General features: G+C 36.0%; 1 protein-coding gene across 1 annotated transcript in view; it reads left to right on the top strand.

The window, feature by feature from the left end:
* Positions 1–25,976, top strand: part of ORC2 (origin recognition complex subunit 2) — an 86,498-nt gene that overhangs the window by 26,191 nt on the left and 34,331 nt on the right. The window contains exons 3-10 of the mRNA XM_067298873.1: positions 4,806–4,884; positions 5,896–5,997; positions 12,042–12,221; positions 13,741–13,821; positions 14,477–14,592; positions 15,522–15,617; positions 20,779–20,895; positions 21,605–21,692. Of these exons, the coding sequence (XP_067154974.1) occupies positions 4,834–4,884; positions 5,896–5,997; positions 12,042–12,221; positions 13,741–13,821; positions 14,477–14,592; positions 15,522–15,617; positions 20,779–20,895; positions 21,605–21,692 (831 nt within the window). The 5' untranslated portion in view covers positions 4,806–4,833. The remainder of the gene's footprint in view (positions 1–4,805; positions 4,885–5,895; positions 5,998–12,041; positions 12,222–13,740; positions 13,822–14,476; positions 14,593–15,521; positions 15,618–20,778; positions 20,896–21,604; positions 21,693–25,976) is intronic.

Below are 25,976 nucleotides of genomic sequence, written 5' to 3' on the forward strand. Positions count from 1 at the left end.
TAAAATACAGTGTCCTTTCACAGATTATTTTCTGTTTCTTGTTTCCATTCAGGCAGCTATTTAACTCGAAGCTCTGTCAAAAATAAGCTTTTATTGGAATCTTAATGAAGCAATCACTGTCTTCATGTGCCTAATATGGCCTCAAAAAGCTCTTACGTTTTACTGTTCCCTCAATTTATCTCTTTTTAGGCTGCTATTCTTAACTTCTCTGCTTATAGCTGAAGAAGGTGAGCTAGGATATTTTAGAGCTTACAAGTGGCACCTGTGCTACTCTTGTCATTCCGGGACTGCGGAAGGGAGCTTGTAACCAGACATATGAAATTAGTTTTCTGTAATTTTTTCTGTGTGGAAGGTTACCTAAAAAATATACATCAGCGTGTGTTGCCAGATGTGTTTAAATAGCCTCAATAAGCTCTGAACAACAGTTTTCCCAACTTTTTTACCTGTTGGCTAGCAGGGGAAAACTCCTGAAGGTAAGGCAATAAATTATTGTAAGCAGGGAAAATAATTTTAATAACACTAGTTTTTTTTCCACTGTTTGGGGCAGTGAGAAGTCTGCAGTAGGTTGGAGGCCTAAGCTAAATCCATCCGAGTACCTAACAGCTTCAGTCTCCTTATGATTTTTTTTTTTTTTTTAGTCGTCTTATGCTCAGGGTAAGAGCTTTAGCTCAATCTCTTTACTGTGAACCATAAACAACTGTTGAAAGGACGCTATTTAATGCACATGGTGAGCGCAAAACCCTATTAAAATACTTGTGTGTCAGTAATGCCATCAGCGTGAATTAAATGCATTAAAACTGCCTGTATGTAGCTCTATAATGGTTTTAACCTGTGTATTTGGGAATGCACCATAGTGTTTAAAAAAGTTGCTAGCTCAAATACAATTTAGTGTGAAAGTAACCAAAATCATCGTCTGTTACAGGTATACAGACAATAGTTCTTTTCATCTTTCATGATACAGAGATTATGCCTGGCCTAAATTATAATGCATCTTCTCTTCTTTTGGGGTGAACCTTAATGTTTTCAGCTCTTCTGTTCGTAGCTGTTCCAATTTCTTTTTGTAAAAGTCTTTCCTTTCATAAGCTATCAAAACTTTAAGTGTTTGTATACCATGTCACAGACGCACTTCTAAAAGTAATTTAAAGGATATGGGAGAACTCTTCATTTACAAATGGGATGGTTAAATAAATAATCCAGCACAGAATGCTGGAAGGGAACTATGTATGCTGAGAGAATAACATCATCTCTCTTACAGTTCATGTTTATTTTCTTCATCCTTTTTGTTTTTTGTTTGTTAGATCTGAAGGTCTCCATAGATAACGTTTTCAGTTGCTATTCCTGAATACTACTCTTTCTTGTATTCCTCCCAATACACTCACGCTCGCATGCAAGCACGCACACATGCGTATGCTCTCCTGCATAAGACAGTTTGAACGGTTGTAGAAGAGGCACAGGAACACTTTTTCGCATATCTTTTTCTGCCTCTAATTTAATTAGAACATGTTCTTGCTAATCTCCTGAATGAAATTGCGTAATACTATTACTGCAGACTAAAGAAAACTAATTTTTATTTTCAAACTAGCTACTTTTGTGGTCTGTATGGATGGGCATAGTATCAGAGTAGATGAATCTCTGTAGATGAGTCTTGACTGCCCTGCGTCAGTACTGAGTCTGAATGACTAGCTCTCTGAGAGTGCCACATAAAAGGCCTGCTTGCCATGTCTTTTATTGCTAAAAATAAATTCTAAAAAATAAGTATTAACTATAAAAATAATAGAGAAGAGAACCTTACTGTGAGAAGAGACCCTCTGATTTTAAAGCACTTTAATGGAGAGCAGGGAGGGGTTTTTTGTGTTTTTAAGATCAATGTTGAGTACTCAAATGCTTCTTTGTCCCCAAAACTAATAGAACTGGGTGCAGTGGTGTGACTGGTGTACCCTAATGTACCTTAACCATAGTATGAAGTGACTCCTTATAGAAGTGAATACTTGAGTCTCTGTTCCAAAACTAGAACCATGTATTTATTGGGAGGTCTGAGTTTACTGTGGGATGTTAAACTGTTATTGGTCCCTCTCATAAACTTGTTTAGTCCCAGATTCTCTAACTCATTTAGCTCCACCTGACTTCTTGTAGCTTTGCAGATCAGAAATAGGCTTTAGTCTCTAGCATCAGGCTACTGCTTCATTTCACTTCATCAGATTAAAATCTTCTGGAACTTCAATGGCTTTCAGGTATTGGTAACCTGTACTGGCCAAGCAGAAAGACAAATTACCCTTGTTGTTCAGACATACGAAGTCTTCCATTTTCTTCAAAAGAATGTTCCTGATCCATAAAAATATAAATGTGTAAATGTCCTATTCACTAATATGCATCCTATCTTACAAGAAAAATGGTGTAGGTCCAATGTTTAATTATTCAGCTGTTGCACATCAGCAGAATGTGTACATCCTGCCATTTATGACATATCTCTCAATAGCTGGTATTCTTCCTTAAAATCCAGATTTTGACATTGTATATTTTAATGTGCCCTTTAAACAAGGGAAAGTACTCTTTCTTCTAGCAGCAGAGGCAAGTTTGAGGAGGTAAGTGGTAGGGGCTAAAAAAATGAAATCGTAAAGCAAACAGGCAATCCTACATTTTGTATTTAGATACAATTCGGAAGAAGTTTCAGTTGGTTTAGAATAGAGAGAAGGGAGTCTTACATTGTGCATTATTTTTCTTACAGCAAGTATAGTTGTTAAAACATTGTTTTTTCAAATATTTTCTCAGAGCATTGTGTATATTTATTTAAAAAAAGGTTAATTAAATTGGGAGGGGGGAGGGGACAATAAATATTAGTAGGTATCTTTAAAGCTTATACTAGCTTTATACTAGCTTTGATGTAAATTGCTAAACCCATATAGAAACTTCAGTTTGTATTTCTTTCAGGTTTTCCAGGCAGAAATGTTATTAAAAATTCTGTTTTATAAGCAGAGAACAGTGTGCAAACAAAAAGTACTTAGGGTATTTATCCCCTTAACCATCATCCCTGTGGAAACCTGAATTTAACTAACTCATTATTCCAAGTGTTTAGGAGATTCTTAGGATAAACTTATGCTTTCTATGGGTTGTTCTAATGATATAAGTGAAGCAAATTTAGAAGGCTTAACAGAACATTCTTAGCTGAGCTTTTTTGCTCATTCTTGCTGTAATGGCCATTTTACTTGCTGACTGTGATTTGACAGTGTTGTCCCTGGGCCTTCTGTGGATTATCATGAAATCAGAAATCCTTAGACTGGGTATTTTATGGGCGTTGCTTTTTAAAAATCTTACATACTTTTAGCATATGTTAATATAATTCAGTTCAGTCAAATTATTTCTGCTGGGTATTTTTAAGTATCGAGTCTTTTAGGATGAAAATTACTGTTTTAACTTAGTTTCCATGCGTTAATGGAAATGAGCTTTCATTCTCTCCCCCATCCCAACTTGCTCTCAACTGTTTTCTTACATTTTCAGAGATGTGCCTCATCATTTTAAAGATAGCTTTAAAGTGGCAGGTAACATGACAGTGTTTTGTTGGGGGAACTCTGCTTTCATTTGTATTACAGATATTTTCAGATTTTCCTTCTGTTTTATATGTTGGTGGTTGTTGTTGTGATCTAGTTTCTGAAACAGTATCTTGGAGTGAATGTGTGGGTCAATGTTTCGTAGCCAATAATGTTGCAACTTTTTGAGATAACAGTCTAATGAACAGAGCAGACTAGTTTCATGGAATTATCTCCACATGCTAGAACTATAATAGCAAGTACGTGATGATCAGAATAAGATTGAAAAGAACATATTGGGTTATTTTTTTGTGAACGTCAGTCAGTGCTGAATTGCCTATGAAGATGTCTGCAAGAGCATCGTTTCTAGTATGTTAAATGTTTTGTTTGGGATGATGTTAAAGCTTGTATACTATGCTGATTCAATTCTAGGCATTTTATATATTAAAAAAAAATTTCATATGATTCTTTAGATGTTTACCATAGAAATCTCACAATTTCACATCAGAAAATTGTACTCAGTCTTTGTCTTAATGACTGTAATGATTTAAATTGTTTAGTCAAGCAAAGGTATCTAACAATGTGCTTGTTTTAGACATTCTTACTATTGGCTTGAGAATTATGCTTGTGTGAAAATGAAAGATGTTAGAACAAGATCACTCTTATATAAATAGAAAAAAAAAACAGCAAATGTCCTTTAAATCACTGCAAGTTTTCTTTTTTGCTTCTGAAAATTCCAGCCTATGTTTAGAAGGTCTACATTTTGCAACTTGAAAGAGAAGCTTCAAAACTCTTTAAGAACAAGCTTTAAGGAGTGAAATTCTGCTATTATGATTTCTAATAACTGTTTTTATGAAACTGCTTTACTTCGAGCACTATCCAGAACTGTCATTACAATATGTTACATGGTTTCTTCCATGATGCTCTTTACTTCGCTCCACTTGTCTTTTCTTTGTACTATATTTGGTAAGGGAGCAAGAATGGGATGGTGTGTTTGTCTTAAATAATGTACTGTTTGGCCTGAAGCTCTGAATCCTTCTCTTTCCTTCTCCCCCCCATTAATGTGCAGTACCTTTGACTAAAGGCCTGAAGAGAATCGTTTAGAAGGTTAGAAAGTGGGACTGTTTGTCAGAAATGCAACTTTTGCTATTGTTTGATATTACATAAATTACATCTATTGGAAATTTGTTAACAGCTTTTCATTGTTGTAGGATTTTTACAAAACAAAGTTTTGCTGCCAGAACTCTTCTTTATTTTCTTTTTTTCCTTTCTCCTCTAAAGGTAAGAGAGAAGGAAAACAAGTAAGAAAATGCTGGGATCGGAACGAGGTGTGGTGGAAGAATGGCTGTCAGAATTCAAGGTGAGCTGACAAGAAGAATGATTGAAATATCAAATAGTAACATTAAAAATGCTAATTGTTGGACATAAAATATTAATGTTATGTACCATAAGGCCACAATATAGCTATCATTCACTTTTTTAATGCATAAAGCATGCAAAAGTCTGTGTAAAGGAGTCTACTGATAGGTAAAATACAATGCGTATTTCTAGTACTGCCTGCTATACAAATGTGATTTTAAAGAATATCTTCCAGTGTAGGTCGAGCTGAGAGAGTTTAACTGACAGGTAGATAACGCTGGATAAATTTTAAGTTGATCGACTTCTTAATTTTATATTTAAAAATTAGAAGTGTTTGGAAGTGTTTTTTTTAATTTTAAATAAAAATATTCGGCTGATTAAACTTTTCTCTATAATCTACACTTTTTTTGTTTTATCATGAAGTATCTGAAAGTATCTTTAAGTTATTAGCATGTTGATAATTATGTTGAATGAAATACAGAATAATGCATGAACAGGAAAACTGGATTTCATGACCAAAATGAAGTTAATCTATTATTTAAGTTAAGAATTAGTTAGTCCTCACATGATTGATAATATATGACATCAAATTACACACTAGTATTAGAAATGTGTAGAGCAGTCAGGGATGCAAAACCCACAGGCATGGTTGCTTGTGGGACTTCAGACTGTGCATGTTCATTTTAGATTACCTACACCTCTTAAATTTTATTTAAGTTGATCAATAAAGACCTTGAAAAGTGCCTGGTAAGGAATGTCAAGAAAGGACAGGAATCCTCATACCAAGATAGGGAGCAAACGATTTTAGAAAAGACAAATCTGAAGCTGCTTTTGTATTTAATCCTGAAAGTTGCTGTATGCCCTCAAATGCTATTCCAACGGAGAAGAATTGGTACTGAATGAACTCTGAAAATTTACTGAACTTCAGGAATTGTTCTTCATGTTGGGATGAGACTGAATGTTTTCATGGAGATCTTTAATACTTGGAATAACTTATTTTTTTCTTCTTTAGGCATTACCTGAAACACAAATTTCCAGTTATGCAGCTACATTGCACCGAAAAAAACCGCTGGTACCTGCTCTTTATAAGGTCATTCAAGACCCAAATAATGAGGTAGGAGCCTTTTAAAGAATTTTTGTTAACATCCTTATATCTTCCACCTCCCCATTTCAAACTATAATAATTTAGAAGTGAAAACAGAAGAATCGTCTTTCTATTGTACTCTTAACATGGGTATCACCCCACCTTTTTTACTCCTTGTTTTTTGACAGTTACTTTAATGCCCTTCTGGTAAGGCACAATCTTCTCTGCTCTCAAAAATACATTTTCTGCTGTCTGTTAGGCTTTACATGCCACAGCTGACTGTTAGACTTGATTTGGCGTGTTTTGTTTTGTTTTCTTTTTTGTTTTCTTTCTTTTTGTTTTCTCCCCCCAGAAATCAGCTTTCGGTCATAACAAAGTAGTCCCTTTCAGTTAAACGCAGTAAGGCCAATGTGCTGTTCACCTGCTGGCTTATTACAGTGGAAGATGGAATCATTTTTATCAAATCCTATAAGCAATTAAAATAACCACATATTCTTTTTGCTTATACTAGCATTGTGCATGTGTAATTCTGGTTTACAATGTTGTAAACAAAAGCAGAACCAGGGCTCCAAAATATAAACATATACAATGGAAACTTAGCTTACCTGCCATACATAATTCATGTTGCAAGTAATGTAAAACTCTGCTTTTCATTCTATTGGCTTCTGCCATGAGGATTTCTGGGAAAGTGTATGAAATGTAACTTCGGAATAAATTACGCAGGCATACCACTCTGCTGTCTAAACTGCTTTAGATAAAATGTTTCAAAATAACAGATTTATCTTCTGTGATCTCTTGTATATTTATAAATTAAATTGCAAGTGTGCACAGCAAGGAAGCTTCATATTTTCCTAGATATAACTCAGCTGCTTTTGGAAACTGAACGCTTGGTAGAGCTTGAAGGAGATTGCATAATTTTCTGACAAAAAAATGCTTCACACAGGAGTGAACTTCGTTTCAGTTTTACAACTAACAGCTTGCACTGTGACCTTTTTCTTTGTATTGAACCTACTGTTGTACTCTCTCCAAGTTGAAGCCACCATTGCTTTTGTTGTCTGTCTTTTGGCGTGCACCTGTGTGTGTGTGTGTGTTTATATACTTCTGTATATGTTAAAAGATTTCCTTTGCTTTGAGAGTAAGCATTTGATTTCATTTTCTACGATGCAAAGAGCCAGATTTGCAAACGGTATGTCGTCTTAAGAGTCTGACTGTCTCCTTGTGTTACTGCACACTGACCCTTGTCAGCTTTCACTCTTTGGAACTGCTCTTGCTGTTTGAGTCCGATTCTGACCTCAAGTACAAGGTACGCAGTCCCAAACTCAAAGGCGGCTTACCTCAGACTTGCTTTTTAAGGCAGCATGTATTTCTTTATTGCATTTCTTTCAAATTTATTCTGTGTATGAGGAGTATAACCATAGTATAACAGTAAAGATGGAGTATATCTATCTTTACTTTGGGTAATTCTAAGGTAATATTTGGGAGTATATACATCTTTACTTTGGGTAATTCTAAGGTAATATTTGGCTCTAAGTAAGGTTTTTTGTTTGTTTGTTTGTTTTTACATGCTTTATAGGGCATTATTTGTTAGAAGGGTAACCGATTCGTTATGAAGATAAAGCTTATGTGATAGAGTATTATAAAAACATATTTGCTAGATTCTTAAACAGAACGGGCAAGTAATTTTTTAGTACAGCTTAATCATAAAGTTGCCCTATTCTTTAGACTTTCTGAAAGGGGCAGCTATTTAGTGGGAAGTGAATTTTTAGAGTTGCATACTTCTATCTTGATAAGGCTAAGATTGTTAATTTAAGATGGAACCAGCATGTTTAAAAAAACAAAACAAACAACTGAGATGCTTCAATATTTGATGATTGTCTGTCCATTTCAGTGTACCTATCAGATGAAAGCAAGCATACTTTCAAGTTAGAATACAATTGTTGTTGTTTACCTTTTAGAAAATTCCCTAAGTTGCTTAATACACTGAAGATAATGACTAGAACAGAAAGTTAGATAAAGAGTAGAGAGTGATCTTGCTCATAAGCAGCTTATTTAATTGAACAATATATTAATCTCTGCATAATATTGTACTTCTAAAGTAAAGTACTTGCAAAGTACTGGGGCTTTTTTGATAGTTTCATAACTCTTTTGGAGTTGGTTTATAGTTGTAGACATAACTGCTCTGGATTTTAAATCAACATTAATGCGGTACTGAAATTGAAATATTGAATATTCATGTGCAACTATTTAGATTTAGCTTGGAAAGCTCAGTCTTGAAACAAGTGAGATCACCTTTGCAATGCCTGGGCCAGGCACTTCTCAGACCCAGTGCTCTTCAAATAGTAACTAATTTCATCCATTGCATTATACTTAAGCCTAAAATGAGCTCATATTTTCTGCCACAATTGAATTCTTTAAATAGACAAGAATTTCCAGTATGGCTATGCATTTTATAGTACATTATATTTAACTTTAAGCCGTGGTATGGGTCTTAAGATTTGACAAACCTTGCGAAATAAGCCAAGCTTTAAAACTGTTAACCAGCTTCCTTGAAACATGGCTAGTCTGCATCTCTCCGAGGTATAAAAATGAAGTCTTAAAATTCTGCCATCGTCATTTATTGTATCTAAGCCAGTAAAAACTTCATTTTTATTTGTTGTGCTAATTAATGTATATGCTAATAAAAAGCTCTTCAATGCAAGGTTTTAACTTGTCTGAAGAGATATGGTTATAATGGACTCTTTACCTTGTATGTTTTGACTGATTGCTGTGCTACTTAGTTTACTTTAATGTTGAACTGAAGGTTCTTTGGTACTGAAAAAGTGTGCACTCATTCATGTATACATCCACTACTGGTGACAAAAGCTCCACTTCCTCTGTTTATCCAGTGTCTTCTGAATGTTTACATTCAGAGAATTGATGGGAAAAGGCTGGTTCTCTGAAAAGCCAAATATCTAGGATGCAAGAGAGACATTTGTTCTTCCTTACAATGTCAAGTTTTGTGTTTCCAAATAACAAATTTTCTAGGCAGAAGAAGATAATGCTACAGTTTGATAGGAAAAACTTGGTGTTCATGCCTTTGAAAATATTTTTTGTTGTAGTGTCTTTGACAGTGGCTTTTTCCTGTGGACTTAAAAAGCTCTGAACACACCAAAGTGCTATAGTAGTTACTGCAAACAACTTTCAGATTTTAAACTAAGTAATTTGCACTTGTTAAACTTTTGTGCAATTAATGACAACTGATAGAAATGAGAGAGTACTTATTTGCATGCAGTACCAGTGACTAGATATTGCTGTATCTTTCTAGGGAGCATGCTATCACTTAAAAGACTGATTTTTATAAAATTTCCATTTGAAAGAAAGTAGAATAAACTCACTAACTGTTCTGGTAGTGTCTGATCTGACTTCAGCTAAAATAAGTGGTTCTTTTCTACTATTTTTAATGAGACTTAGATTAGACTGACTGATTTCAAATGGAAAACAAGCTTGGGCTACTGTCATCTCTAATCTAGCAGAAGTACTATTTATAGTAATGCTGCTGTATATATCTGGTTTCTGTTAATATTTGCTTAGCTCTTCTTGCACCTGTTTTCTCCTTGCAGATGTGCTTGTGTTTATTATTCCCATAGGGATTTCTTCCTTTTTTCTTTACACTAGCCTCTTGTTCAGTATTTTCTATTTTAAAGAAAACCTACAAATCCATTCAGTCATCTTTGAATTATTTATTAACAACTTTTTATTATTTGAGCATCTGAAATGTGCTAGGCTTTTCATAAAACAAGGATATAGTTCTGTCTCTGAGGTTTTGAACACTTACTGTAACAGATGGTTTTGATAATTAGTGTTACTTTTAGATGGGAGCTTGCACTAAGTAAATATTAATTACAAGAGGATTTGTTACTTAATATGTGCATCTTCTGAACATACGAAGTGCTATATCTGTGAAATACTAGAATAGATATACTAAATAAAACAATATATGTTCAACTTCATAAAACAATGCTAGAGGTTTTTCTGCCAAGATGATTGTAAGGGAAGTTTTACTGGCTTCTGATTTCATTTAAATCCTAAGTCAAAAATGAAGTCTTGAGCATTTTGCTTATATTAAAAAAATATGACTTGTAAAAACCTGTGTGGTCCAAACTGCTGGACTTCTCACATTCTGTCAGCATTCTGAGTGCCAGCTTGCCTTCTTCCCTCTTTTGTGGAGTTTCCCTTTGCTTCTGTTGTAAAAACATCCTTTTAGCTTAGCGTGACTAAGCTGTCAAGCAGAAGCCCTTTTACACAAGGTACTTATACCAGAGCCTTGTATAAGAAGAGATTTGACTGATAGCAAAGTTTTATTTTATATAGATGTGATATTACAGCTCACGTAACCAGTGGCTTAAAAATAGCATGCTTCGCTGACCACAATACTGTATGTTAGAAATTACACTAATAAATGTTTTCACCTTTCCTTGACCACTGTAAAGTGGATGCTCTCTTAAGGCAGCTATCTTGATAGAACTTCTACCAATTTATGTTTAGTGTCTGTGATATACTACAGTAAAATATCTAAGTCTAAACACGTGTGTGAAGTTGTACAGTCAATAGATTTATTGCCTTGCACATTTATCAAACATTCAAACTAAGCACTTGTAGAAACAGCTGTCCCTCTGCTGACAGCAAGGGACTTGTTCAAAGTTTTCAAGAGTATGGTTCACAGCAAACCACAGAAGTACTTCCTCATACAGCATAGCTAAACAGTGACAGTAAGTTCTGCAGGACATTCTGGATACTGAGAATTTCATGATCAGACAAATCAATGGAAGAAGAATGCATCAAAGTCTATGAAACATGCAGCTAATGCTCTGAAAAGTCCTAAGCTACATGTCCCTGGGAATAGGAGTGCATACTGGAGGAGGCATCATATGTACCTTCTCTGGTCTCCAGCTCTATACTGGATATTTCCTAATTAGGCCTTTTTGTCTTGCCAGTACAGTTGCTGTTGTGTCGGTAAAATGTAGGGGTTTTACTGCTCCAAAAGTGATATGTATAATTTAATGTTTAATATTTTCATGTGTGTATATGAGAGCAGTATAAATCGTGACTAGTTAGAAAGAAGACTAATTTGAGATTCTGGCCTCAATTTTCTAATTTTGCATAACTTTTCTTATGAATAGAGACTATTTAGGTTACATATGGATACCTCTGTCTGGACACTGAGCCCCATAGTTATTTTCCTTAGGTCAGAACATCCCCTTTCTCACAACTTGGAAAAAAATTGTGTTTGTAGATATTGGTCAAGGGCCTTACAAAAATTCCAGTCTGAATATTTATTTTCGGTGGGTTTTGACTCTGATATGAAGTTCTTCATTAGTCATGAGGAAGGGGGAAACAGGTTGACTTTGCTGTTTTCTGTTCAGTATCACTTTTGTGGATTTGTCTAAACTACAGGCTTGGCATTGTAGACTCTTAAAATGACAGGATTTTTCTAATGTTCATATTGTGGTCACTTGATAAGGGCCTTTTTGATTTTTTGCACTGAAACCTGAAAGGCAGCTCAAGAAAAGAAAAATCAGTTAGCACTGTATTGGACAAATGCGTATTTGGACAAATGCGTATTTGTTGGGTTTGAGACTAAAAAGCTAGGTAAGAAATAAATTAATACTTCTATCTACAGATCTGTCATTAGCAGCTGCTACTAATCTTTAACCTTTATACTTTACTAAACCTTGCAACTCTACCATTAAAATTTTATGGTGCACATAGTTCAAGCTATTTGTCTGTCACATGTCTTAAATTAGTACCTGTGTACCAAGTAAATCTCATACTGCCAGCTCTCAAGAATAACATTCTGGCTGTAGTAAGGCCACATTTCCCCTTACTGCATAACAACTCCCCCTGAAATCTGTCCTTACAAACCTCCTTAAAAGGAATGTGGGTATCATTTTGGTTCATTCACTTATTTGCCATCAAGGAATGTCATCTTTACTGGCTGCAGTGGCTCTATGGTGTAGCTCCTACATTTGCTATTGTGTTCAGTCTTATTAGAGAAGCCTGGTAGTAATTCATTAGCCTTTTTTGCCTTTTCACAGCTTCTGGAGCCTGTTTGTCACCAGCTCTTTGAACTTTATCGTAGTTCTGAAGTTCGGCTCAAGAGATTCACATTGCAGTTCTTGCCAGAGTTGATCTGGGTTTATCTGCGTCTTACTGCCAGCAGGGATAGGCAGAATAATGGTTGCATTGAAGCATTGCTGCTTGGCATTTACAACTTGGTAAGTGAGACAAGCTAGCACTTAAATATCTGCATTTCTACATTTAAGGCAGATATTTGTATTGAGTGGGACTGTAATTTTAAGAATAAATAAAAGTAACTGGAGATGACTAGGTTTGGCAGTTAGATGTAAAGGTAATTTTTTATTTTCTTACCTCTTACTGGAAATATTTACTCTTGTATTGTTATGAGGCTGTTTGATAAATTAGCAGTACTGCCAATATAGGCATTCTCTAGTGAGAATTTGTTTTATAGGTTTTTAAAACATATTACCCTGAAATATTGGCTTTCTCTCTACTGTCAGAATAAACTTTACATGTAAACAAGTATTTTATATTTGTACACAAGATAATCAAGTTCTGATTCTTTAATATTTTTCTTGCTATGTGTCCGCTCTAAAAGCAGAGCAAAATCAAGTTGTTCTAGATTTGTTCTGGTTTAAAAAAAATTTGGAAACTGTTTGCTGATTTTTGGTATTGTTTGCTGGATTTAGGTAGCATTTATATCTCTTTGGCATCATTTTTTCCATACAGGTCCTTTTACAGTTGCCTTTGAAACTCATGTTGAGGATTAATGTTCTGTAAGCAGAGTAGTTTCTTCATCTTCTCCAAACTCAGAAAGGAAGAGGCCTCAAAATGGGCAGTGGCTCCCACTTTTTCCCCCAGCCCTTGGTTTCAGTTGTTATTTTTCTGCATATCTTTCTTACTTACTTAGAAAGTCCAGAATAAATCTCTGGCAGTCTACTAAATTCCAATCCCATTGTGATCCTTAAAGCCTACAAGTACTGTGCTACCTTGGACTAAATTTTCACATAAACTGAAATAGCTAGAGCTCGTTGCTTTGAAATTTACAGTGCAATGTGAAGAGTCAGGGTTTTAGATTCCTTTCTTTTTTGATGTAGTGCTATATAATTGCCCTTATTAAATTATATTTGCTTTAAAAACTGCTGTTTTGCTTATATAGTAGCCTAGCAACTATAAAATCTGATCAGTTAATGTTTTTTGAAAAGACTTTCAGTGTATTTCTTACTGATAGCATGCCTTCAGAAACATTGCCAGTCCCCTTGATTTCACCTTTCTCTGTGGTGGATTTACTGGCCATTGTCAGCAAGTGACTCATCAGCCCTCATGCGTTTTTATCTCTTGGCCTTAAAGTTTATCCTTGCTCCACTGTGCAGTTCTATCACAAATAAATGTTATAAATTAAAGGTGGGCTAGAAAAGCTTTTAATTCTTTTTTTGAGGAAGTCACAATGATCAAGAGAGCTAATGCTGCTTTGTGAAGTGTTGCAGACTCCGATTCTGCAAAGCAGTCCATACTAGAGGTCTTTCCCATTGTTTATATGTGTATATAAATTTGGCAATATTCTGCACACACATAAAGACCTTAGGGTGAGAACTGTCTTACCGGATCAGGGCATTTGGTTTCTTATTGCTGTTAAGTGTCTTAAGGATGTAGACGATCCCAAGTCCTATCTCCTTACTTCTGGGTTTTTGTTTCGTGTTTTTTTTTTAACTGCAGGAAATTGCTGACAAAGATGGAAACAACAAAGTTTTATCTTTTACCATCCCTTCATTATCTAAACCCTCAATATATCATGAGGTAAGAGTACTGCTGTGGCAAGTTAGAATTGGACCTATTAGTGGAATGAAAACTGGATTCATTTGATGCAAGAGACCATTTTCAATGCATCTTGTTGCACTAAAGTTTCAATGTCAGTATCTTGCAATTAGTGTAATTATTTCAAAAACAGTAATAGAAGAGCAGCAAAGTAAATGTTGAAAAATATTTGCTTACAGTACAGGTTGTGGATGGAGGTTAGTTCTGATGTAGTTGCAGCTGGGTGTTTTGTCTCTTGAATGTTAGGATAGATAGTCTGTTTCTTCTTCTGACTCCTACGTAACGCAGTTTGAACTTGGAATCCTGTTTTTCTTTGAGGAAGGAATACTTTCCACCGTTGCTGTACAAAAAGCCTATGCAATTCAGACAAAGTTGGTACAAATGGATATGCAAGAATCAAAGTTTAAAATTACTTTCACCTGCTCTATTGCTTATGAATGTGGAAGCTATTTATAATAATGAAATTTGGTTATATTTTAGTTTTTCTGTATATTGCAATTATCTTCAGTTTTACAGATTACTAGGCAAGTGTGTCTTTTCACTTGATGTGTTAGAAGTATTTATGCTTTTGGTGTTCTTTTACTTATGGTTTGATTTCTTGGATTTCTTTTTTCTTCCTCCCACCATCTACTTCTAGCCCTCTACTATTGGATCCATGGCTTTGACTGAGGGAGCTTTGTGTCAGCATGATCTTATCAGGGTAGTTTATAGTGATCTTCATCCTCAAAGAGAAACCTTCACAGCACAGAACCGGTAAGTGGATGCATTCAAACATTCTAGATGTTTCACTAGGCAGATAACAAATCTTGAAGCATTAAGACCAAATTTATTACATGTTCAGTCCTTTCTGAACATTAAGCACGTAGAAATAAAGCTAGCAGAGCAAATCAGTAACTTTGAGATGTAATATTTTTGTTATTGCTTCCAACTTGGTGTGTTCTTCTGCTCATTAATTTAGATAAAGTAACTTCTCTGTCCTCTCCATGGTTGTCAGGGCTATCTTTGGGTTTATGACTGTCAATTCAATTTGTCCTGAAAGTATAACAATACTCAGTTTTGGCTATGAGGCTGAGACTGGGTTTTTTTTCCACAGGAAAAGGGGAATGGAGCCGAGCGGATAGACAGAACTAGGGATGAGAGATCTCAAGGGTTGGGCTTGGTGTTCCTGCTGCAATGAGGATGTGAAGAATGGTGCCCCATTCACCATCAGTAGATATCTTCCCCCAGATTTTCAAGCTATGTCTTGGTAGTAGCTGCAGCCAACCCTTTTTACCAGGTCTCTTGCATGTTGAACAGTAGACTCTGAGGCCATACCTGGCTGTTTCAGTGCCCTGCTCTACCTGCGTCTAGAGCTAGTTCTGGGAAAACTGATAAAATTTTAAAGCTATTGCAAACTTGTCCAGTTCCATAGCTGCCTCTGTTCAAATATTATGCCATGATTCCTTCATATGCTAGTCGTTCTCAGTAGTAATAATTTATTTGAAGTGCTTAATACTGAACCTTTAATAGCCTATTTCAAGTTAGTTTATTAAAATGAAAGATGTCGGGATTTGTGTGTTTACATCTGACACTTTTTCCCTTGGGGTATTTTTTTTGAGTCTGAGATGTGGAATTGTGTTTAAAAGTCTAGTGGAATATTAAGAATTTAAACCATGCAAGGTTTTGCTCTTGTCTCTTTTCAGGTTTGAGGTGCTGAGCTTTCTCATGCTGTGCTACAATTCTGCTATTGTCTATATGCCTGCCTCTTCTTACCAATCACTTTGTAGGATGGGTTCCAGGTGAGACACTTCCCTTTGAAATAGTCCTGCAGAGCACATCTAGTTTTCTAAATATTCAGCCAGCAAAAGAGAATGGATTTACTTCCTGTGTTTGATAGCTTGAAAGACAACTTTCGGTCAATCCTGCAACTTAATTGGAAGCTTGATGCTGTGCTTGCATGCAGAAAAACACATGGATTATCTTCCTACTGCATTGGCTTTAGTTCTAGTTATGTAACACTTCATTATCTGAAACAATGATTTTTGGGGAAAATTAGTCTGTTGAAGCTGTTCTGGCTTATTTGCATTTATTGGATTTACATATCTTGCAAATATTTTGAAGTATGGTCAGCTTCAAAGTCTTGTCAGGAATACCAACAATTTCCTCTACTTCCAAATATTAACCTGTCTTGCTTTTCAGATGGTTTAGATGAAATGCTTGCACGATATTCTGGACTTTAGCTTTTTTTTTTTTTTTTCCCTTCCCCTCCCTGATAATATGATCCCATTTTCTGGGGAATTCAATACTATGATTTCTCAAACTCCTATATGCATTCTTTATATAACGTCCTGCTTTGATAGTCTTGGAAGGAGCTGATGGGCAAAGATCCCAGCTTTTTGTTCTGAAAATCTGAAAAATCTCAAGTATCTCTGATATTCCCAAATACCTGTTCTTTTACCACCATTTTTGTCTAAAATTAGATAAATTCTGTCCTCTTACCCCCAAACAGAGGAATCTCTTAATATGTTTTTTGATTTAGCTTATTTGCTTCAGCAGAGTACTTCTGTGAAAGAAAACGATTACATGCAATTCAAGGGTGTAGCAAAGAAGGATCATAATAGCTTCTAACAATGTATATTCCATAGTAGCACATGCATACAGCGACAATTCTATTCTGGTGTTCCCCTCCCCCCCCTTGATTTCTGATGGGGAAAGGACTGATCGTTAGAATGCTTCCATCACGTTCATTTGAGCTATGGCTATGCTGAGTTTACCAAGTATGTTGAAAATTAGATCCTTTCTTCAGGTAGAAAGGAGAGGGGACACCATTTCATAGGCTAGGGATTTTTTTATTTTTTGAAACAGTGCAACAATTTGGGGGTACAACGAACCATTTATAGCAATGGGATTATCCTGTGATGAATTGAATAAAAGTTATTAAGAGGTGTGTTTTTTTTTCTTGCACCTTGTCATCCCTATTACGTAAAGTGTATATTCACAAAATCCCATCTCAACTCCAGTTCTGAGTTGTAGTCATTTTCCTTAATCTTTGAAATACAGATTCCACATGACTGTATTCATTCAGCTAAAACAATTAATCTATTATTGCTCATTTGAGTATGCATTTAATGTAACCTTATAATAACCTTTATTTTAGCTCTTTCTTTTCTGGTCATTTTACCCATTAGTTCTGTAATGGTGTATAATCCGGATAATAGACATTTACAGTGGGAGGTTTTTTGCTCTAAAAAGAGCGGAGTGCAGTTTTGGGTCCTGTAAAAGCAATAGATAGAGTGCGCTTTTAAGATGGTGTGGGTTTTCTTTTTTCCTTTTTTTCTTTTTTTAATTTTTGGGTATGCAGTTAGGTTTGAAATTATATTTGCCTTGAGGGCCTTTTACTTTATATGTACATATCCACAGTGTGTAAAATATCCCTAAAACTGACTTCTCCCCATGTTGAAGGGTTTCTTCTTGACAGTACTTTCTACTGTCTACCTTTAAAACCATTTTGTGACCTTGACGCTCATGGTTCCTTTCTGACATCAAGCTTTTCTGCTCTACTATAGTGAAATCAACGTAAATTTTGTCCCATCCTGTATGTTAATACAGGTAATGTACATGATTCTCAAGTCTGATTTCCATTTGTAAATCCACTAAATTTTTCTTACCAAATTCCAGATTAGAAAATATTAACCTAGTAAGCAAGAGTGCTTTAAATAAGACGTTTAAAGTCAAATTTAAAGTTGTCATTTAAATGCCAGAAGAGTGGCATTTTCTTGAGAAACTCTAAAAAGCTATTGGATACAAAATACATGCTTTGCAGCTACCCAAACATTTTTCTATAACAGCCCTTAATAGAGTGCAAAGTCAACCAATATAGCTGATCATATGGATAATGTTGCCTGTGCATTTCTAAACTTTTTTTCCCCTTTTTGGTTGCTGAACTCTAAAGGGTTATAGTCTGCTTTTAGTGGAGACTTTTTTTTTTTTTTTTTTTTTTCTTCAAGAGGGTAGTGTGCCTCTTTTGGTGAAGAAACCATTTTTTACTGTGGACAATCTTGGCAGTTGCGCTCGGTCATTATCAGGAGTCCTCAGACTTTCTTGGTCTTTGTCCATCTGGCTTTAAGCTTATGTCTGATGAAGAGAGTAATTTGGAGGGGGGAGGATGGGATTCCTCTCTGCCCTAAATGTTCTCCTGTTTCTCATATTTTAATCACAAGTGTTCTTTCTCAGAACGTTTTTTAGTTGAAAAAGTGGTAAGTGGGGATGTTCCAGGCCATTTGATTCAGAAGGCTCTGCAGTCCATTCTGAAATTGGAGCTATAACTTTGGATAGCAGCCCACCATCTGAAACAGAATAGTACTTGGGGAAAACAATCTTATCCAATGAGTTTCATTTTCAGCTTTTATCTTCTTAGTGTTTTCAGACTCTATGTACCTTTATGCAGCTCTTGTTCTATAAATTGCTAGTCTTTTGACAGCATCCTAATGCTTGCTAGAAATTGCTACAATATAGAATATGTAACATTGAACTTGTAGAATCTTGTCTAGTATGAACAACAGTGAAGGTTCAAGTCACTGTGCTTCATTTCCTATTGGTTTCCTAGCAGACTTTGTCTTTTAGTAGCGTGTTGAGGTGAGAGCCCCTGCTGTTAGATGTCTTAAGCCAAAGAACAAGTTGACTAATGACTAGATTGTGGGATGCTTCTTCCATGTTGTGCTGGGTACAAACTTTAACAATAAATAAAATAATTTTACTTAATGAAATGTTAAAATTCTTGTGAATTCTGAATAAATACATCTCCTTCCTGGGGAAGTGCACCTGTAAGTGATAGGCTCAGTGTTCTTTCAATGGAAGATGTTTGACTGACCTTTGTAGATGCCTTAGATAACTTTTTATTTCTCAATTGTTTCATAAATATATTTGTTTATGTTATCACAAGTACCTGTAACTTGGCTTGAGTTGTTATACAGATGTTTTATTAAAAAAAAAAAGATTGTGGGCAAGAAAATAATATCTTTGTTATCAAATTTCATTAGTCATTGGTATTCAAAGAAAAGCCTAAACTTTCCAAAAGCTTGGTAATTCTTGGTTCTGGGACTGTACTTAGCAGTCGCTAACTGCAGATTCTGGCCTGACACAGTGAATTACAGGTGCGCTATTTTCCAGTTTTCTGTAGTGGTTTTTCCTCATCTTTCAGATCTTTGGCTTTTGGTTTCCCTTGTCACTTGATAGTCATCTGGGCACAAGATCTTGTAAATTTAGTGAACCAACAGCTGCTGTGGTACTGTACTATGCATTTCTTTAAACATATTTCACTTTTTTTTTCCCTTCCATTAAGTGATTGTCCTTATAAATAGGACATTTGACGGCGTAGAGTATATGGCATGCTGCAGACAAATGTGTAGGTATAGAACTTGCTACATGTCATACAACACACCATTCTGAATGAGAAAATCTCATTTGTATATGGATTTCCATGTTCCTTTTAGGAGGTCTTTGGGGGAATCTGTATTTGCACTCTCTTCCTGGAAAAGGGATGGGATAATCTTGAAACTGAAATTTTCTGGATCCTCTGTAGGTAGTTGTGTTAAAGCTTCACCTTGTGGTTTCTTCTGAAAGCTTTTGTGCTCCTGATCTGGAGTGCTGCCTGCAGAATCATTGCGGTACTATGCATCATGCCTTGGTGGAGAGCAGGCCGTGCCTGGCTGGCAGTTAATTCTCACAGTGGCATTGTTGGGTTTTTTGTCAAGCCATCTGCTTGTCTTCTACAAAGCAACTTGGGCCCCAGTTTTTGTTACTGAGGGTGCTAAATGTATTTCAAAGTAATAGATTGCATATGTTTTAGATTAAAACTGATGAATTGGAAGGCTCTTTATCTAGATAGCAGCTATTACTCTTAGCCAGATGTATTTGTTCATCTTTGAAGAAGGAAAAAAACAATAAAAATAGGCACATACTGCTTCTTGATACAGATACAAGATGTCGTTTGCTGGAAAAGAGCATTAATACAGCGTAATGCTGCATTTTTGTGTGATTTTTTTTTTTTTGAAAGCTTTCTCTTTTGGTGACTAAATGGCATTTTTATAGCCTTTCTCTATTTTGATCTGTGTCAATATGTGCCCATGAAGTTCATGCAATAACTTTCCTAGTTTTAAAGGGAAAAACTAATATACATGTTACTAGATCGTTATACTGTTTAAAAGCTAAGCATTGAAATGTCTGATGGAAAATAAATAATTGGACTGTAGTTATCACTGTGTCCATTGCTTTTAAGATCTAATGCTCATGGGTTTCTTTTGTGAGAAAAATCCCAACTGAGTTAGAAAAAGAGTAAATGTACATTGAATGAATTAGTGTCCATGTGTTGTTTCCTTGATGAAGATTCAGATATTAAAATTCTGAAAAAAATTATTTGCAGTGGACTCAGTGCTATGCAGTATATGAGAAGTCAGGCCCTTTTTCAAAGGCCAGAAAAGTTTGTAGAATGCACCTGAAAGTAGTTTTCAGGAACACAGTTTTTGTTATTCAAGTTTAGGTAAAATACGACTATATGCTGTCATCATATATTAGATGGGAGATAACCACTCTGTTCCATGCCACTTAAATGTTTCCTTTAAAGAAGATTGACTTGGATTACTGATTTTCTGGGAGAGTCTCATACTTGACAGCCAGCAGCAGAGAACGTCTTACCACCTTCATTCTTCAGAAGCTGGTTATGTTTTGAAGAAAACAGATGGAGTTAATGGCTATATGAGTATAGCACTCATAGAATTATCAGCCACGTTTCAAGGCACTGTTTTGAAACTACCTTAATGGTTGGAAGAGCAACATAAGAAGTGTTCTATATTGAGTAATTATGTTTTGACGATTGGTTTTTGAAAACAGAATAAAATCTGTGATGTAAAGACATTATGTTTGCGGGGCTAACGTTTTGTTACAATGGTATGTGTTTTTCAGGTTGTGTGTGAGTGGCTTTCCACGGCAGCATGAGAAACACTGGAAAGAATACTGTAGTAGAGTGGTGTTAGACCCTGACTTTATGGTGCAGCTGCTGACAGGTGTCTATTATGCCATGTAAGTGGGTGGTTCTTTTTGGTAGAAAAATAAATGGCTGGTTTTACATGAATTAAAATATCAGTGCTTGTTGGTTTATGATTGAAAACATGTAATATAACTCGTGTGACACAAGTCTGACTGAATTAGTATTTTTCCCCTTACATGCTCACTCAGCCATCTGATAATCTGGAAATATATCTCTGTCAGCATTTAAGTAGGTAATGAATTGCCAGCAGTAGGTGCTGAAGAGTAAGGCTCCTAGCTTCATCTTTTCCAAAGTTGCCTCCACCACGCTATACCTTTTCTTTACAAGCACAATGAGCTTGGATGCCAAGATACATGATGAAATGCTGTCCTCTTGAATGCCAGTAGCTTCTGCATTAGCCTAAATCCATTTTTGATAGAAACTCAGTTCTGCTAAGTAGTATTAACCTTTACATCTTCATCTCTTTTTTTTTCTTTTTTTAACTGTGTAAATTTGTCTCAATCTTGGCATCAACCTTATCTCCCTCAGAGATGAGAGGAAACGGCTTTTTTGTTATGCCTACAAAATTAATACAAAGATGATCTGTCTCAGCTTTTAAAAGAAATAGAGGGGTTTGAGAGTATATGCTATTGACGAACATTCCACATAAACACAAAAGTGAAGGGTTGGATTTGGGCAGAAAAAAAGACAAGTTTGTGTGCATAAAATACTGAAAGATAACTACCTTTCTTTTCTTTCTAGATATAATGGTCAGTGGGATCTTGGCCAGGAGGTATTGGAGGACATAATTTACAGAGCCCAGCTTGAACTCTATTCACAGCCTCTGCTGGTAAGAAACAATCCATTGAAATGTATGGACTTGAAGAGTATGGATGTGTTTCTGAAATGGACTGGTAATGAAAGCATTTGTGGCCATTTACTGCACTCCCAATTGCAAGTGGTTGTCAACAGCTGGTGTTTTCAATGTAGCTATTTATATCATGTTTTTTTCTGCTTGAGTATTAAGATAGGGTGCTGGGATCTCTTAGGGCTCATTGATGCTGACAGCTAGGATTTTCTAATATATTACAGTTGGATCAAAATGTTCATGCTGTTTTGGCCCAGGCTACCCATGAGCGATTCAAAGTTTAACTAAATGATTATATGTCATAGGGCATTGGTTGTGGAAAAAGGTGTTTTCCTTGCTTCTAGACCTTCAGCAGGGCTTAGATATACTGTATGGTTTAACTATCAACACACTAGAAAGAGCACCAACAGGATAGAGCTGAAAGTGAAAAGAAGTTTTACATCCAGAGTCAAAGTCAGATTTTGACTGATTGAAGCCACACAAGTGTTAACCTTCTTCTTTAGAGCAGCAGCACCAGAATGGTATTCTTCTGTAGTTTTTCTTTTCCCCCCAGTTTCCACTGTAATTGCTGTCATGATCATAAAAGGAGAGAAATAAAAATGAAACAGGGAGAGTTATGAAACTGAGCTAGATACAGGTGTATGTGATTGGGGAGGATGAAGAGGCTGACAGATGGAGAGGAGAAACGGAAGGATTCTATTTTTGTTGGATATAGGAATGAGGGATCAAAGTAAGAAGAAAAATAAGGAGAATAAGTAGAATAGAATGTTATCTCAATTTCTCTATCAGAGTTGTGGCCACAAGGCTTTGGCCCCCTTCTGAACTAAGAGCAGTAAGTTTTTACTGCTTTTTGCATAACAAAGAAAGAAGTGGATTGGGAAAAATCTTTTTATGTGGCACTCTAACATCCCTGTCTTCTCCAATAAGGTAAAATTGTTCTCTTGATGAATTAATATTGGCTGGAAAATTTATCTGGAGGCTTTCTGTGAGTGCTGCATTTTAAATACATCTTATCCATTGAATTGTTGTAATAGCTGTTTCCTTTTGCAAATGACTCATTGCTCCATCAGATTGAAAGTTTTAAATTGAATATTGAACCTGTGGAATTGAGCCACCCTATCAGAATATACTCCATTTAGGAGGTATGTGGGAGGATCTGGAATTTAATTCAATTGATTATATGACAGTTTACAGTCCTGAGTGTTCATTTTTAATCAGTTTACTTTTTGAGATGACTTCTAATTGAGAGAATCTTCTAGAATGTCTTTGTTTTTGCAAAGCTACTTTTGCCACTTGGACCAATTGTTTGATGATGGTAACGTCGTCAATTTTCTTCCCCTTTTCTGGTTGTCAGGGATTTTTGCCTGCGTGTGTGTGCGGGCACATCCATGCACTCTCTTCTTAATATTCTGATCATCGCTGTTTCCCATCGTGTTTTCCTGCAATTGGTAAAAGACAGCTTTATGAAATTGTCAAATTCCTAAAAAGATGACTTTCATGTCCTTGGGCTCATGCTATATATTCAAGCGATTTGACCTTTTCAAAGGTTGGACTCCATTCACCTAGTTGTTTTCTCCGGGAGATGTGTATAATTTAGTGGCATTATAAAATTTTGTATTTTAAATACTTAAAACTACTGGCACTGAATAAAATACCGTCTGTGCATCCTCCCACGTAAGTTCCATCATCAGTCTTTGCCTAGGATTGCCTAACAGCAGCAAATTCTTTGAGATCCATTTAGGAGTTGGGCAATCCTCCACATTAGGATTATATTTAGCTATCTGTACTCAGGCCTTTTGTGTAATGAATGCCATCAGTCATCATCAAAATGAGAAACTTCACAGTCCCTGTATTTGGGTACGTCTCTTGGAGAAAAATTTTTGACAGTATAGTAGTTCAATGCTCTTATTTAAACAGCTTTATATTGCCTGTACTGTCTAAAAAAAGAAAGTTGAAATAGCAGCATCAGGAAGCTATGAAATAGCTTAAATGTAGAAGTATTTTGCCAAGCCTCACTCTTTCACCATTGCCCAGAGACACTGCACTGGAAAGGGCAGGAAGTAATGCAAGAAAAAAGCTTTTTCTGGAAGAAGAAAAATCTATCTATAAATAAATGCTGGCTGTCAATTTCATAGCCAAGAAAACTGGGGGTTTCAACAGGGGAAAATTAATCAACAGATTCAGTATTTCTACCAAGCTAGCCTGGACTCGGGAGGCAGCTCAGTTCCAGTTAGCCAGTCTCTTACTCTCAGTACAAGTGTCCTGCACTAAGTTGCAAAATGAAATCCCTGTCTTGAGTGCAGAGGCACCCAGACTTTCCTGGTTTGGTCGTCAAGAAGCATAGGTCAGTTAGTCCATTATTAGAACAGTATTTTTATCCATTTTTTTAATTGATATACTGCGTTTTATTGGATGTTCTTTTTGTCAGAGCTCATTTCTGGTAAGCAAGAGTGGATGTGCATGGCCTGAAACCAGTTCTCCGTTGTCTCTGATAGCTGCAGACTTGGCTTGCCAAGACTGACTTCTGCTCTATGTTTGGTTTTGTGCCTGTCAGTGTGAGGTTGGTGCTCACTGATCTTGGGGAGCCAGGGACAGAGTGAGAGCAAATTGTTGGGATCCTGAAGAATCGTTTTTTGGGAGGTGGGGTTTGTTTTGCTGGGTTTTTCTTCCTGACTGAGAAGGGGTGTGACTCATGCAAACTGGTCTTTTGGATTGTTTCGAAGTTTTACTGTCACATTAGATTATTTTTTAGATTAATTTTATTGCCATATGGTTCTCCTCTGTCCCCAGAAGTACAATTTGTGCTGTTAAAAGAGCCAGCTGTTAAAAGGCCCAACAAGTGCTCTGTCACTTTTCTGATCCTATTACAGAAGCTTTCTGCTACTAATGTTTAGCTTTTAATTCTGTTTACTGAGAAAGGTCCCTATATGAAAGAGGCTGCAGCTCTAGTAGATAGAAGGCAGGAAGGCAAACCACTGTATACTGTTGAACTTGATCTGATTTGGTTCAGTACAGCAGAAATGAATTTCTGAGGTCTTAATTATGATCAAGGAGAAGATGAATGCAGTGAGGCTTGTACCGTTTCAGGGGGACAGCGTGGAAAAGGGCCTGTGTGCGAACAGGAGAGCAGTTCACGGACAGTGGTGAGGCTGAGAGAACTGGCTAGCGAAGGGCAAAAGACAGCTGGGCGAGTAGAAGGGAGAGTGATAAGGAATGTTTCTGCAGTGGTGCCAGGAATCTTTGTGCTGGTTAGATGTCAGACCGCGAGTCAGTGGGAAAGACTTTTAATGGAGACTTGCAGGATCACAACAGTAGCTGAAGAAGATTGGGGTTAGCTATATAGCAGCCATTCCAGCCCCCAGGAAGTGAAAAGTCTTGGTGATGTAGTTAATATTCTGTGATCTGTGGCATTTCTCTTTGAACCAGTTTTGCTTCTTTCCATGGTTGTTTGATGTTTTTTGCCTGTTATAACATGCAGAAAATCTCTTTTACTTTATTATAATGCAGTAAAGACCTTTAATTCATGTAGCTCATGGGACATACAGTATACGTTGAATTTTTTTATCAAATGTTATCTGAGATTTACACAAGACAAACAGTACAAAGAAAGTTATGCCAGTAGGATTCATTCCAGTGGTGTAATAGATTTCTCCTACTTTGTGTTTTTGCAGATGCTAACCAAAGATTTCTTCATTAGCTAAGCAAATTTAGCGTATGTGGGCTTTGGGAGCTTAAGGAGTTTGTTGGATGTCCCTTTTATTTCCAAGGCCTCTGGTAACCTCATAATATTGAGACAATATTGATGAAATTAAAAAGTGCCTTAATTTTGCCATTAGGTTGAAGGGAGCAAATGAAAATGTTGCTTATAGCACAAAACTAGGAAATGCTTGATTTTAGTAGTGCTTTAAACAGTTGATACTACTGTATCAACAAAGACACAAGACTTTATTAAATAAACAAAATGCCAGTTTTTATTTGTCTTTGTGTTACAGAGCAAGAAAAGGAACATTGTCTAAAAGGAAGAAAAATGTTATGTATTGTCAGAAAAGTGGAGTATCTTGCAAAAGATGTGTATTACAAAGCAGATCTGTATTTCATTTGAGTGGGCAGAACTGCCAACCTTGTTTTTATCTGAATCTTAAAATAGTTTGCATGTTTTGCCTTGAGCTGACAAGCAGACTACATGGATTTAAGCAATTTGTTTCTCTTGTCATACAATGAATTTTCATCTCTGAAGTTCCACCAGTGATGAATCAACTTTTTTTT

The sequence above is a fragment of the Apteryx mantelli genome, chromosome 6 (assembly GCF_036417845.1).
Source record: "Apteryx mantelli isolate bAptMan1 chromosome 6, bAptMan1.hap1, whole genome shotgun sequence".
NCBI classification, from domain to species: domain Eukaryota; kingdom Metazoa; phylum Chordata; class Aves; order Apterygiformes; family Apterygidae; genus Apteryx; species Apteryx mantelli.